Genomic DNA, 12,551 nt, shown 5'->3' with positions numbered 1-12,551 from the left:
ATCCACAACGGGGAAATGTGTTGTGTTACTGCAGCAAAGGGAAAAATAGAAAAATAAAATATAAAGACCAGAATGAAAAAAGTAGAAATAGTATAAACATAAGAAAGAATGTATACAGTATGATTGGAATTATACATATATTTATTGTATTTTATTAATATTGCACACTCAAATAAACTTAAAATGAGTGAGAACTATAGAAAGGGATTATTATTATTGTTATAATAATAATCAGAATGATGACGTTTTTTGGTTGGCTCCGGGGCAGCAGGGGGCAGTGTACCCTTCAGCTCCTGAAGTTTTTTTCATAACGAAGGAAGAGGACAAAACAACTTCCGGTTTGGCGGCTTGAAAGAAATAAACAAACGAGTGAATGTTGGAGAAGAAGAGAAAGAAGAAGAGGAAGAAGAGGAAGAGGAGTCACAAGCTCAGATTTGCTGCTCAGAGCTGCGGCTCCTTCGTAAGAAACATTCAGTCCACACGTGTCGCAGTCAGTGTGTGTTTACATGTCGTTCATTAAAACTCGTCCGAGTTGGTCTTTTGAAATGAGTAAGAATGACGCGACTGTGATCAGCGTTAGCTCCTCTGTTAGCATCAATATTCACTTTCTCAACACAGACAAGACGTTCAGCTGGAGGATAGAAACGCCTTTGTAAATGTCTTCTGTTAAACTTTACTTCAGTAAGCCTGAATGGATGAATTCTCTTCAATCCACTGCTTTTTGTTTGACTCGCAGGTTTGATTGACATCAATGTTACAGAAAATCGACGAGATGCAGTAATAAATACAAGTGAAATATCTGAAGATACACAGTGTGAGTTGTCATTTTGAGAATGTAAAGACATGTTAAAACACCACAGGTCTGTTCGCCCCTTGTTAAAATCTAATATCCAGCTGTTGTTTGAAAACCTGACCGCCGATGGGACCGATGATCTCGAGAATGACTTGATCAAAGATGAATGAAAGAGTGATCTCGTCAAAGTATTGAGCTTGCTTTCGCTGTCCACCAGGTCCACCGTGATGACGACTAAGAGGCTGGACAATATTGAGGTGACGTGTGAGTGGGCTTCCTGCGACTTCAGGGGCTGCACCATGGAGGAGCTGAGTGACCACATGTCGTTGCACTTGAAGGATTACCTGGGAGACAGTGACGCCCTGGAGGAACTGGGTGAGTGAGGAGGGAATTTATTTCTACATGGTGAACACACACGAGAGCAACCACGAATCAATACCAAGATTAAATATTGGATTTAGCCCAGCAACAATAAATGTAGGGAGAGTGAGAGTGTTTTTCTGGGGCAGTTTAAGAGAACATCGTATTTGAAGGAATGAATCATTTTCTTTAGGTTGGTGAAACATTCCATTTCAGTGGAGTCATTTCTCCTTCCCTCTCTGTTTAGATGAGTACGCTTGTCTCTGGAAAGGATGTGAGTTTCTATCTATGGGTAGCCCCACGGAGCTGGAGGTCCATGCTTACTTTCACAACTACCATGGAAAGCTCAAGTTCGTCGGGTCACAGCTGCTCCAGTCCCGTCCCGACCTGCCCAGCTGCAACCAAGGTTTGCACAGCAACAACCTGGTTCCTGAAGGGTCGGATGGATACGTTTGCCAGTGGGAGAACTGTGATGTAGGTATTTGTGGTTTCACTTATTGATTGATCAACAAATGAGTTTTAGCACCACGATAATAATCGAATTTCCATTTATCTTTTTGGTACAGAGTACATTTAACAATCCTGAGTGGTTCTACCGACACGTGGACAATCACATCCAGAGTGCTGAGTTACAGTCGTTCTCACAACAACAGCAGGCTCTCTTCTGCCACTGGGCAGGTATGAGTGGGCAAGCACAGGTCAAACATGTTGATTCACTCTGACGTTCGTGTGACGTACGTTTCGTCTCTCTGTGACAGGCTGCGATGCTTTCTTTAAGATCCGGTACCGATTGCGGGAACACATGCGGAGCCACACTCAGGAGAGACTTGTAGCCTGTCCTACGTGCGGCAGTATGTTCTCCAGCAACACGAAGCTGTTTGACCACCTCCACAGACAGGCCGAGCCAGTGGGTGAGAGACGTGTTGATTTGTAAAACTTTCCCAGGATGTAAATGTTCTGAAAGTTGTGCATAAATGCTTTTTCTTGTTCTTATTCACACAGAGTCGCTTGTTTGTGAACATTGTGGCAAAGCTTTTTCCAGTGAGAGACTTCTGAGGGATCACGTTCGTCAGCATGGTAACAACTTTCTACACTTTTATTATTGCATCGAATAGTTAAACGTTTCTATATTGTCCATGTGTTTTAACTGTAGTATTTTCTCATGGAAGACATAAGCAGTCAAATTTGAAGTCTTGACCAGATTGTTCCTCTGGAAGTTTAACAACGATGGGCAAATAATTTTTTAAATATTCAAGAAGGTTGTTTTTCAAAATGTATTCTTAGACTTGCAAACAACAGTTTACAAAACAATCTCACCTCAAGGTTCATTAAGAAGCTGTCCTGAGACTTTCAGTCATGATTCTCAGTTTTCACAGAATTGTTCATGACACTTTATATAAACTGACATTTGAAGGACTTTAGGTTTGGATCTATTAATGACAGCTGGACAAACTTGAATCCATTTCAGATTCAGTTCTATGAGATGCCATTACTCAAAAAAGACAGATCTGTTATTGAAATTATAACTATATATTTTTATTATATAGGTATTTAAATAGGATTTTACAATGAATCTCTAATTATCCAAGTTGTCAATCAAGCGTTATTATATCACAGATCAAATCAACACCTGTTTTTGTCTTTTACTCTCAGTGAATCAGGTCAAATGTCCCTTCTGTGACATGACCTGCACCACTTTGGCAGCTCTGAAGATCCACATCCGATTCCGTCACTGTGACGAGCGGCCGTTTCCGTGTGACTTCTGCGACAAAAGGTAGATCTGTGAAACTGCAGATTAGATGTTCTGTAATTTGGCCAAATCAGGGTTTGCAGATTTTTTTCAATTTGCGTGAGCAGCCACCTCTACATTGTGTGTAATAGTATACAAGTAGTGATATCAGGTTTGAGCTAATTCAACAAAGCAATCTTTAAACTTCCAGATATAGAGGTTATCTCTCATTACCTATTTTCAGTGAGTACATTTCAAAGCTGTAGCATTTTATTTGTATTGGACTCAATATGTGTTTGATTAATATTCATTAATGCTCTGTTTGGATTATCAAACACTGGACAAGGGTTTAGTAACTAATTAATTCAACTAGTGATTTCCGTGTTTGTTTAAAGGTCTCTTGTATATTTTTAAACTGATCTGATTTACAGAAAAAATCTAAAATGTTAAATTCTACATGAGTACTGTTGTCAGTTTGGAATCTATGAAAAAGTATGAATGTTGTTTGTAATTCTGATGTAGCTTTTGTGTCCAGTAGTCTAAAGCAGATAGCGTCCATATCTGTTCTGGACTCACAATCATAAAACAATGTTTTCTTTTTCTTCATTTTTTAAAAACAGATTCAAGAACCAACAAGATCTACAGAAGCACACGGAGGTTCACAATGAGGGGACCGTGTATCACTGCAGCGTCGAGGGCTGTGATTACTCTTGTCACACGTTTCAAACCATGAGTCACCACTTGAAGAGAGTGCACGAGGTCTGTCAGCACCAACACAAAACACCCAGTAAAGCTCAGTGTTGTACCATGTTACGTCCCATGTATCATAAAAAAGACGATTATTTTTCAGTCATGAACTAAGATGACACTCTTGTTACTTACATTGAGACTTGTTTGAACCAACAGGTCGGGGGGATGTCCAAGTACAAATGTCATATTTGTGATAAGGTCTTCTCGTGGTGTTACACTCTCACACTTCACCTCCGTAAAAAGCACGAGCTGAAATGGCCGTCTGGACATTCACGCTTTAGGTGAGTCACAGTTTTCTAATGGCTGGACCTGATTATGCACAGTGCCTGAAGATAATGTATTTGTGATTTGGTGTTGATAAAAATAAAACTCCTCTTGTTGTTAGTTTCTTACAATGGCCTGAATATAAACCTCCGACCACCAAGCTTGAATTCTAGTTCATGTTGTTTTTGTCCCTTCTCTCTCCAACTAATGTAAAAACATTACGTTTCCTCCACAGATACAGAAAGGATGTGGACGGCTTCTTAAAAGTAAACATGGTGCGATTTGAGACTGTAGAGGTGACGAAGGAGATCATGAAGAACATGGCCAAAAAACCTCAGAGCCTCCGGAAAAATCTTCGGACGAGGAGTCGGACCAAGAGGGCCGCGGTGATGCCAGAGAGTGGCCGCAGCTCGCCGGCAGGATCCTCCTCACCCTCCTCCAGCTCCTCATCCTCGTACTCGTCAGAGTTCTCTGGAGGGGAGGACGTTTCGGCTCAGCCCAGCCCCAGAGGCAGCGAGTCTCCCGTCTATTGCGTGATGAGCACCATCCCTCACATCGAGGACGAGCCTGGAGGATTATCTCAGGAGGACTGTGATGACGGTGGGACGTCTGGGGCCGTCCAGGCCTTGACAGAGGTTGCAAGGGGCCTTGGCATGGACGTGGTTTGATTCTCACGTAGCTGTTATAGAATTAAATTGTTCTGTTTTAGTAAATTTGGCTGAGGCAGGAGTGGAGACATCACTGGAACTGATATTTGTGTGATGTTACGTCGAGATGGTTCTTCTCACCACAAGTTGTAGTGGAACATAGTTTCACTATAGCAGCTCTTATTAACTCTGCCTCACCAACACTGTGTGTTAAATACGCCGACAAAGTTTTCATGAATGAGATAACAGCACTTCTATTCTTCTTCTGTGACAAGTTTACACAACACGTAACTGACGTTTCAGAGGATGTTATTTTTTTGTAGCCTTTGAATGTTGCATAATTTTATTGATATACATTTTAAATACATTTTTGACACAAATGCAACATTTACATGTGGTTTTTTTTTACTCCTGTAGCCTGTATTCAGTTTAGGTAGATTTATTAATATTTTAAAAACCTTTTCTTCCTACTAAATATGAGCATTGATCCCACCTGACCATTCCATGTTCCACTGAATATATGAATATATAACTTTTGTATGCAACTCAAAAAAATGTGCAAATACACTCATCGGAATATTTTTAATCATACAACAAATTTAACAAAGGAACAAATAGTTTCCAAATATCCAAAAAGCTGCCAAAATGCATCTAAAGATCTTATTAAAAGACCAGTGAGCTTTATAATGAACAATGATCGGCTACTTAAAGCTGCCTAAAGAGCGTCTCCTCAAGAATTATTCAAACGCTTCCAGTGACCAGTGAACTGAGCAGACACAATGTACGTGGTGAGGGATTGTTGTTATGAGAAAAGCTGCTCTCCTTCTTTCAGAGGGTCCCTGCAGACTCAGCGCCCCACGTGTTAGAAAGCCAGAGTGAGGGAATGGCCGCCTGTGGTGGTGGAGGCAACAGTTTTCGTGACGCGTCCCAGCCTCTGATGTAAGCAGCCTCCTGCTTCCTCAGGACCAGAGGCACAACAGGTATACCGGAGTGGGGAGCCTGTCTGTTGTTAATGTCCCACCTTGGCTCCCATGATGCACTTTGGCAGTGTTGCATTGCCACCCCTGGATAAGGGGCGAGACCTCCAGACGTGCTGGAAACATTGAATCTGCTGCTGTCAGGATACAAGACAGACAAACCACTAAAGTTGGCCTGTTGCACAGGTGTGCAGGGGGACAGGTGTGTATGAGTTACGCTGAACGCAGACGGATTGTTTGGCCAAATCTTAGCATAAGGAAACCGGTGGTCCACAATATCCTGCTTCACCCTTTTCCCTTTAATGAAGCTGTCGCACAGGAGCCGCCTCTTCCTGCCATGTGAGCCGCGCCTGCTGCCAAGTTCAGGAGTTGCGGCTAGATCCCATGATTCGTCTCTAAGCGTTAAATCCTTCGTCGTGTCAAACTGTTGGTTCCCATGTTTGTTATCATCCCGTCTCTCTTTCCACTGCAGGTGCACAAGCCGCTCCAGTTTGTCTCTCTTTGTCGTAGACGCTGGTGAAGATGTGATTCTTGTTTCACACGTGTCACCAGAGTTTCTGTCCGCTGACTGGTCACAGGCTAAAGAGAGAGAAGCAGATCACAGGTTTCAATCAAAAATCATCTTGTTGAGGAGACGTCTCTGTTCATATTCAGGTTGATGGTTTTTATTTGAGTTATTACTTTACGAGGTTTGATTCTGAAAACACATCACTCTTCTCACACTGCTCATCCTCAGTTTTGTTAGGGGGGGTGCCAGACTACCAGCACATCTTTGGCATTATGATGTCACAAGGAGCTGTGTTTTCTTTTGAGTCACCTTTACACTTTGGGCTTTTCAACTTTACAGATCCTGTACATACATAAAGTAGAATGGAACTACTCAGTAGAGCACATACGTCCGCCAAGGCTCATCAGTTCCTTTAAAGTCAATCAAGCTGCACCAATTTTCACACATTCATCATATCAGCTCCCTAAATATGCCAGATTTTTTTCCCATCATATATAAATCATTTCTTGGGAAATCGGTGAAAATGTCAATTAAAAAAAAAGCTCTAACTCGCAATGTTGAAGAGAATGAATCTGCCCCTGATTCAGATCCACAGCAAAATTGAATATATCCCATCCTTCCACCAGGTGTCAGAGCAATCCGTCCAGTATGCTTTGGTTTAAAACTGCAAACTAATGGACAGGAGCAAAACCATAACTTTCCTGGAGGTAAAGAGTTGATGTGGTTATAACTCACAATGATTGAGAAAGTGAAAAAAATTCCCCTGGTCTGGATTTGCATAAACTTTGATAACAATCTGTTGAGTATATTTTGCATAATCCTGCTTCAAATCAAACACAAACCAACAAACGTATGAGGGTTAAAAACACAACACTCAGGTGAAAAGCTATACAACATAAAATGTCTCTTTGCATCACAGACTTAAACTCACCTGTGTTTGTATGTTTGTATGAGAGCTGCCGCTCTGACTGTTCGTGTTGTTGTGACTCTGGTGGACTGACGGCAGACGGACTCTCAGGTGTCGACTCTCGATGGAGACTGTTGAGCTTTTGCTGCATTTTCTGTTGAATGATGCATTTGAATCACATATATTTCAAACTTAACTGTGGAACTGCAGAACAATCAAAACCAACTCACGATGAAAATAGATCTTAACTAAAAAATCGTTTTCTACATATATGAACGTGTTAAATGTGTAGGTTATTAAACTGAGTTTATAAATGTTGACTAGGTCCATGAACATTTTCCAAAATGGAAGATATAAATATTCTGTGTCCCTAATACTGTTTTTTTTGGCAAACAATTCAAACTTAACAGAAGATCCACACAAATAACTAAATATTTGAAAATAAAATAAAAAATGTAATATGGCTTAAATTTCAGACACAAAATATGGAAAAGGGGCTCAGTACTTTCTGGGTGAACTTGTTCATGTCACGCAGCTCACTGTACTTCAACTATTACCTGGAGTCGTTTGTGGTAATAAGTCTTCCATGCGATGCAAACATGCAGCGCACACCACCTCCCTCGTTTCTGAAAACAACATTTTGTTTCATCAGTCAGACCTTTAAACAGAAGTAAGATACAATTTCCTCTTAATTCTTCTTTGTTTTAATGTCTGTGTCGTGTTTGAGTCTGATCCACAGTGGACTCACTGTCCTGCAGGACGTCTGTGCGGCTGAGTGGAACGCAGTGGCTGGAGCCAGAGGAGGCCTCATCGTCCCTCTGGTGTGATCTGTGTTCAACTGTAGCAAGAGATGCCAGATGATGACTTGACTTTATTCTCACTGGTGTTAATAAATAGGTTAAATCTACAACATGATGAAGCACAGGCGGAAATATCATTCATTGTGTTTCTGTTCTAAATACAAATCACCTACATTTCTGTGCTGCACAGCTGGAACATGTGGGACGGTGGCGTGCTGGTGCAGGATGGGAGTGAAGGAGCAGTGCTGATGAGTGTGCTGATGCATGTGTTGGTGGTGATGAACCAGGCTGTGAGTGTACGGAGCAGACTGCCGGAAGGAAACAATGATAGACACAATGATACAGTGGAATATAAAATATGCCGAATTAGCTATTAGCAGTTCCTCTTTGCGATGTATCCATGGTTTTACTGACAACTCTCAACGGATCACTGTGACACTGAAGAAAAATTTAAAATGGGATGATTCTTAGGCAACTTCTGGAGTCATGAGGAAAACCTGCTCTTCTCTCTGTGACTTCGAGGTGTGATGAGAGTGGTGTGGTCAGAAACTGTAAATTGTGCTGGATTTAAAAGTATGTTTGTCTTGTCTGTGTGTTTAGATGAGTCTGAGTCATGGCTCTGTGGATGACTGACATGTTGGAGGCCCAATCACAGGAGGACCAGACTTCCTGCAACTTTCTGTTACATTTCAGATTGAAAAACTCTGCTTTAGAGGAAACTCTCACTTTTAAAGGCATGTTGCAACTTTAACAAAGCAGCAGAAACAGTGATCAGATGCTTGAATCAACTCGAGAGGGTGGTCGTTCATACCAGGCTGTGGAATGTGTTCTGAGCTCGGATCAGTGGGTTTGCTCCTGCCATCAATGAGACTGACTGAAGACCTGCTGGAGTCCAAACACGCGGCTTTGAGGTCGTAACATGAAGTTCTCTTTGTTCAGTGGAAGGTTATAGGAGCAGCCAATCAACCGCAGGGACATTCAAATTGTCCTTCACGTCCTCTTCCTCCAGATTAGGGATCGACCTTCAAGACACAAGCAGCGCGAATCAGTGAATATGCACAGGATTGTAAAAACAGATTCACAGATAGATTAGCATCTTATACATTGTGCAACATAATGTATGATTAAACCTTTCAGGCACTTTGCCTTGCAAATCGCATTCAAATGAAATGACGGTATCTTGTTAGATTGCATTACAGCCAGTAATCCCATTAGAGGCATTCCCTGTGCCAATCCTTTTAATTAACTTAGGATCCATCCGTTCCAAGGACACATGATTAGTGATGCTGTAAGTGAATGGAGAACTCTGAGATGTGCAGCGTAATCTGTGTTGGATGTAAAACTGGAGACAGAAGAAGAGACACATGGTTTATTTGGATTGTGTGTGTTGTATATTTTGGTTTAGATTTTCATATATCTGTAAATGGAAAATCTTTTGTTTTGGTATCAATTAGATATTGATGTTATGACATTTAGATGTTGTAAGACCTCACATTGAACTCAAGAAATTGGAAGAAGCATTCTAAAAGTATTTCTGGATATTTTATTAATTGGGGGATAATCTGCAAATGAAAGAGCAATGAAAAGTTAGCTTTTGTTGCAGCTTTTATAAAAGTTCTCATATTATTGCAGGCAAGTTGCTTTATGTTGTTTCTATAAATAAAACCTTATTTTACTCCTCCTACTTCAGACGATGGATAAAATGATCATGATGATGAGGCCGAATGATGAATCTACTCATCTGACACAGAATCTAACAATTCAACCTTTTAGTTTCTCAAGCAAGATATTTTATTCTAAAATAGTTGGATCAGATTGTAAATCACATCTTGTTTTTCCTTTTCACTGAAACGAGAGAATAGAGTTGATATCACTCGTTTCTGTGAAGGATGGAGTCACTCTCTCTCTCTCTCTCTCTCTTCATCCTGAGTTACTCCATCCTGCTGTTTGTGTCACTGCCCCTTTAACCTCTTGGCTGCAGGAATCTGATCCCTCCTTTCTCATACAGACGAGATTAGCTGGAGGTTACACATCCTATGTTCTCTGTATTTCGTCCATGTCAGCGTGCTGCAGAAATCTCTTAATCTCATAAAGGAGCTGTTTGTTAGGGAGCACAAACAGTGAGAGAGGCTTCATCTGTGTCATCTGAGGGCACAGAGAGAGAGAGAGAGAGAGCTCCCAGACAAAACATCTAAAACAGCCACACATCTATTGTCCAGCCGTTTAAACTTCGAAAGCTCAGATCTGTTTTTCCATTAAAGTAAAAAAAGTAAAAAACAGTTTGTATTTATATATATTTTCAGCTTCTTATTAGTTTTTCATTCTATTTGTGAAGCAACTTTGTTTTAAGAGGTGCTATATAAATACATATATTATTGTAATCATTATAAATGTCTGTTTTTTTATTGTAATAATGTAAATTATAGTTCAATATCTTTGGGTTTTAGACGGTTGATAAGTCAAAATGAAACTTTTACACATGTCACCTTAAGATCTGGAAACTTTCCCAATGTTATCTAACACTTTATAGATCAGACATTATTTAACTTATTTGATAGTGAAAATATTTGTTATTTAAAGTCTTGAATACAAAATTATGAATAGTCAGAAATTGATTGTGTATTGAACATACTATCAATGGGAAAATAAAATATGTACATGTATATTACAGAACTAAATCAAAGTGAAAAATCCTGCAGTAAAGTGACAATATAAATTCTGTAATATGTTTCTTACCTGTTTGTGGTTTATTCTCCAGTGAATCTTTCTCAGCTCATCAAACACACGCCCGTCCTCCCGTCTGATCGTCAGTGTTCATGCTCTGTGATGAACAGGAGTGTGGATCCTGTTCCACCTGCTCAGCCTGACAGTGACTTCAGCTGCGCAGCGACCACCTGCTCCAGTTTTAGCTGTCTGCCGTCCCTGGTCAATTAGTCAGTGTTACTTACCAACACCAGGAAAGACCATTAACTACTCCTAACTCCTAATGCCTTAAACGAATCCCATCAGTCCCACTAAACCCTTCAGTTTGGAGAGGCAGTGTTTACAGTTTGGGGCAGCGGGGGGGGGGGGGGGGGGGTCCCAGAGACACATACTGAAAATCTGATGAGAAAATGAATACATAAAGACCCTGTGCCTGTTTAATGTGTATTTACATATGTGGCATCTGTGGCAAACCTCTGCTGATGAATCTAAACACTGTGTATAATCGAACGCTCTATAACTGCCTCAGATTCTTTTTCTTTATTCGTAGTTGTTCAAAGGTATTTTTTGTATTTTATGTATTTTTATATTGTGATTCGACCTCTGATTTTCAAACCTTTTACATTTGAATCCACAGGATATTGATTCGAGCTTATCTTTTGTATTTGTGGACCTTGTGTTTATTATTCCTCCTTATTTATCAGTCATATGTATGGTTAGATTGCTGTGTGTGATATCATCCTAACTTACAGTAAATGTGATTGTGTTTCTCATCATAAGCTGATAATTCATATTCATGATTATTAGTGATTATTGCCTTTATCTCCCCCTGTGACCCTCAGAGGGAGAAGCAGTAGAGATGATGATGGATGGATGATTCTATGAAGCACAGATGACACTGATCTAAGAATCTCCGTCTGCTGGTTCCAGACACATCAGCTCCCACAATAGCAGCGTGAGGCTATTTTCTGGTTTCATAATCAAATGTTTCTAAATAGATTCTTTGAATTGTTTCATGTATGCACGCTCTCCTGATTGGCCCCAGACAAACTGGGCTATACCCTTCCATTGGATCCAATTAAGGAGAACGTAAGACGGTGATTGGATGAGGCTTTGGGATGACATGTTCTCCTTGATTAGCTAATTCCATTCTCACTAACTATCCCAATCCTGTTAGTATGGGCAGGGTTAGCTGAAGCTCCATCCACACAAACCATTAGAGCCGCTACCCCTCTGGAACACAAAATACACTCGTGATAAAACAGCTTCTTTAGAAAGGTGCGACAGACCCATTTTGAATTACGGAGCTTTTCACAGCCACAGAAGAGTTAGCTGGAAAAAAGTATTAAAATCTCTTATTTTAGTACTTTATTTTGAACAGATATTTAACTTAAATACTCCAGGTACCAACAGTAGATGTACTCAATTTAGAATATTTCAGATTCTTGGATTATATTGTTGATTAATTAATGTATTTTTATTAATATACTCATTACTTTATTATTGCTGCAGGTAAAGTTGAAGCTAATTTATTACTTCATACACTGCTGGGTTCTGCTTGTGAATATCCCCCGGGGATAGATATAGATTTATTTGAACTAATATATCATCCTTTTTTGTTACATATATCTAGTATTGATACAGTGAATCAGCAACATAACCTACCAACTAAATTTAGTGAAGTATAAAGTGTAGTATTTCCCTCTGAACTGTTTCAGAAAGTGGGTCAACTCGAACATGTAGATTTCTCTATAAAAAAATCTTTTTTCATGTTATGTATATTATAGTTATATATTGAGTTATTGTTTTTATAAAACACTTGGTTACTTGTATTAAAAAGTCCTATATGAATAAACTATTAATACAGAATAAGAACAGTTAAAAGATGCTACCAAGCTGCATTACAGGCAGTTTAGGTTTAAGATGAAGTGATCTGAGCTTGAGCCATAAAATGTAATAATTTATCTAATATTTATTTATCAGGGGCAGATAATATTTCTTAGGAGGTAGAATGGGTCAGCTAACCAGAGGGTTGTAGGTTCAACGCCAATCCATGTGCAAAATCATTACACTTTCAGTGAATACTGTAAGAATGTGTGGGTACATGTGTCTT

The 12,551-nt window shown here is 39.9% G+C and overlaps 2 protein-coding genes across 4 annotated transcripts; one reads left to right on the top strand and one right to left on the bottom strand.

Annotated features, from left to right (window-relative positions):
* The first annotated feature begins 325 nt into the window (after nucleotides 1–325).
* Nucleotides 326–5,030, top strand: LOC109643278 (histone H4 transcription factor). 2 transcript variants are annotated; one of them, XM_020108339.2, is made up of 11 exons: nucleotides 327–460; nucleotides 737–814; nucleotides 1,011–1,168; nucleotides 1,401–1,627; nucleotides 1,720–1,831; nucleotides 1,912–2,064; nucleotides 2,156–2,230; nucleotides 2,807–2,927; nucleotides 3,503–3,641; nucleotides 3,789–3,913; nucleotides 4,132–5,030. In XM_020108339.2, the coding sequence occupies exons 3-11, from the start codon at nucleotides 1,021–1,023 to the stop codon at nucleotides 4,562–4,564; spliced, it is 1,533 nt and encodes a 510-aa protein (XP_019963898.1). In that variant the 5' UTR covers nucleotides 327–460; nucleotides 737–814; nucleotides 1,011–1,020; the 3' UTR covers nucleotides 4,565–5,030. The 2 variants fall into 2 exon arrangements, with proteins under 2 accessions (XP_019963897.1, XP_019963898.1); XM_020108338.2 differs by lacking the exon at nucleotides 737–814 and having other exon boundaries at nucleotides 326–460.
* An 80-nt stretch (nucleotides 5,031–5,110) lies between these two features.
* On the bottom strand, nucleotides 5,111–10,697 carry LOC109643279 (uncharacterized). 2 transcript variants are annotated; one of them, XM_069534619.1, is made up of 7 exons: nucleotides 10,472–10,697; nucleotides 8,548–8,757; nucleotides 7,909–8,047; nucleotides 7,684–7,773; nucleotides 7,493–7,561; nucleotides 6,960–7,089; nucleotides 5,111–6,099 (listed from the first exon to the last, which is right to left on the bottom strand). In XM_069534619.1, the coding sequence occupies exons 2-7, from the start codon at nucleotides 8,595–8,597 to the stop codon at nucleotides 5,372–5,374; spliced, it is 1,206 nt and encodes a 401-aa protein (XP_069390720.1). In that variant the 5' UTR covers nucleotides 8,598–8,757; nucleotides 10,472–10,697; the 3' UTR covers nucleotides 5,111–5,371. The 2 variants fall into 2 exon arrangements, with proteins under 2 accessions (XP_069390720.1, XP_019963901.2); XM_020108342.2 differs by having other exon boundaries at nucleotides 7,909–8,043; nucleotides 8,547–8,757; nucleotides 10,472–10,694.
* Nucleotides 10,698–12,551: the final 1,854 nt, after the last annotated feature.

This window comes from Paralichthys olivaceus, chromosome 11 (genome assembly GCF_024713975.1).
Source record: "Paralichthys olivaceus isolate ysfri-2021 chromosome 11, ASM2471397v2, whole genome shotgun sequence".
Classification (NCBI taxonomy): Eukaryota; Metazoa; Chordata; class Actinopteri; order Pleuronectiformes; family Paralichthyidae; genus Paralichthys; species Paralichthys olivaceus.
This window is presented reverse-complemented; position numbering and strand designations above follow the sequence as displayed.

Bases quoted from the DNA above. Each gene is read 5' to 3' on its own strand.
- LOC109643278 (XM_020108338.2), top strand. From the start codon at position 1,021: ATGACGACTAAGAGGCTGGACAATATTGAGGTGACGTGTGAGTGGGCT. The intron at 1,169-1,400 runs GTGAGTGAGGAG...CTCTCTGTTTAG, and splicing joins TGACGCCCTGGAGGAACTGG to ATGAGTACGCTTGTCTCTGG. The intron at 1,832-1,911 runs GTATGAGTGGGC...TCTCTGTGACAG, and splicing joins TCTCTTCTGCCACTGGGCAG to GCTGCGATGCTTTCTTTAAG.
- LOC109643279 (XM_069534619.1), bottom strand. From the start codon at position 8,597: ATGGCAGGAGCAAACCCACTGATCCGAGCTCAGAACACATTCCACAGC. The intron at 7,774-7,908 runs GTAGGTGATTTG...CTCTTGCTACAG, and splicing joins CAGCTGTGCAGCACAGAAAT to TTGAACACAGATCACACCAG. The intron at 7,562-7,683 runs GTGAGTCCACTG...TGTTGTTTTCAG, and splicing joins CACAGACGTCCTGCAGGACA to AAACGAGGGAGGTGGTGTGC.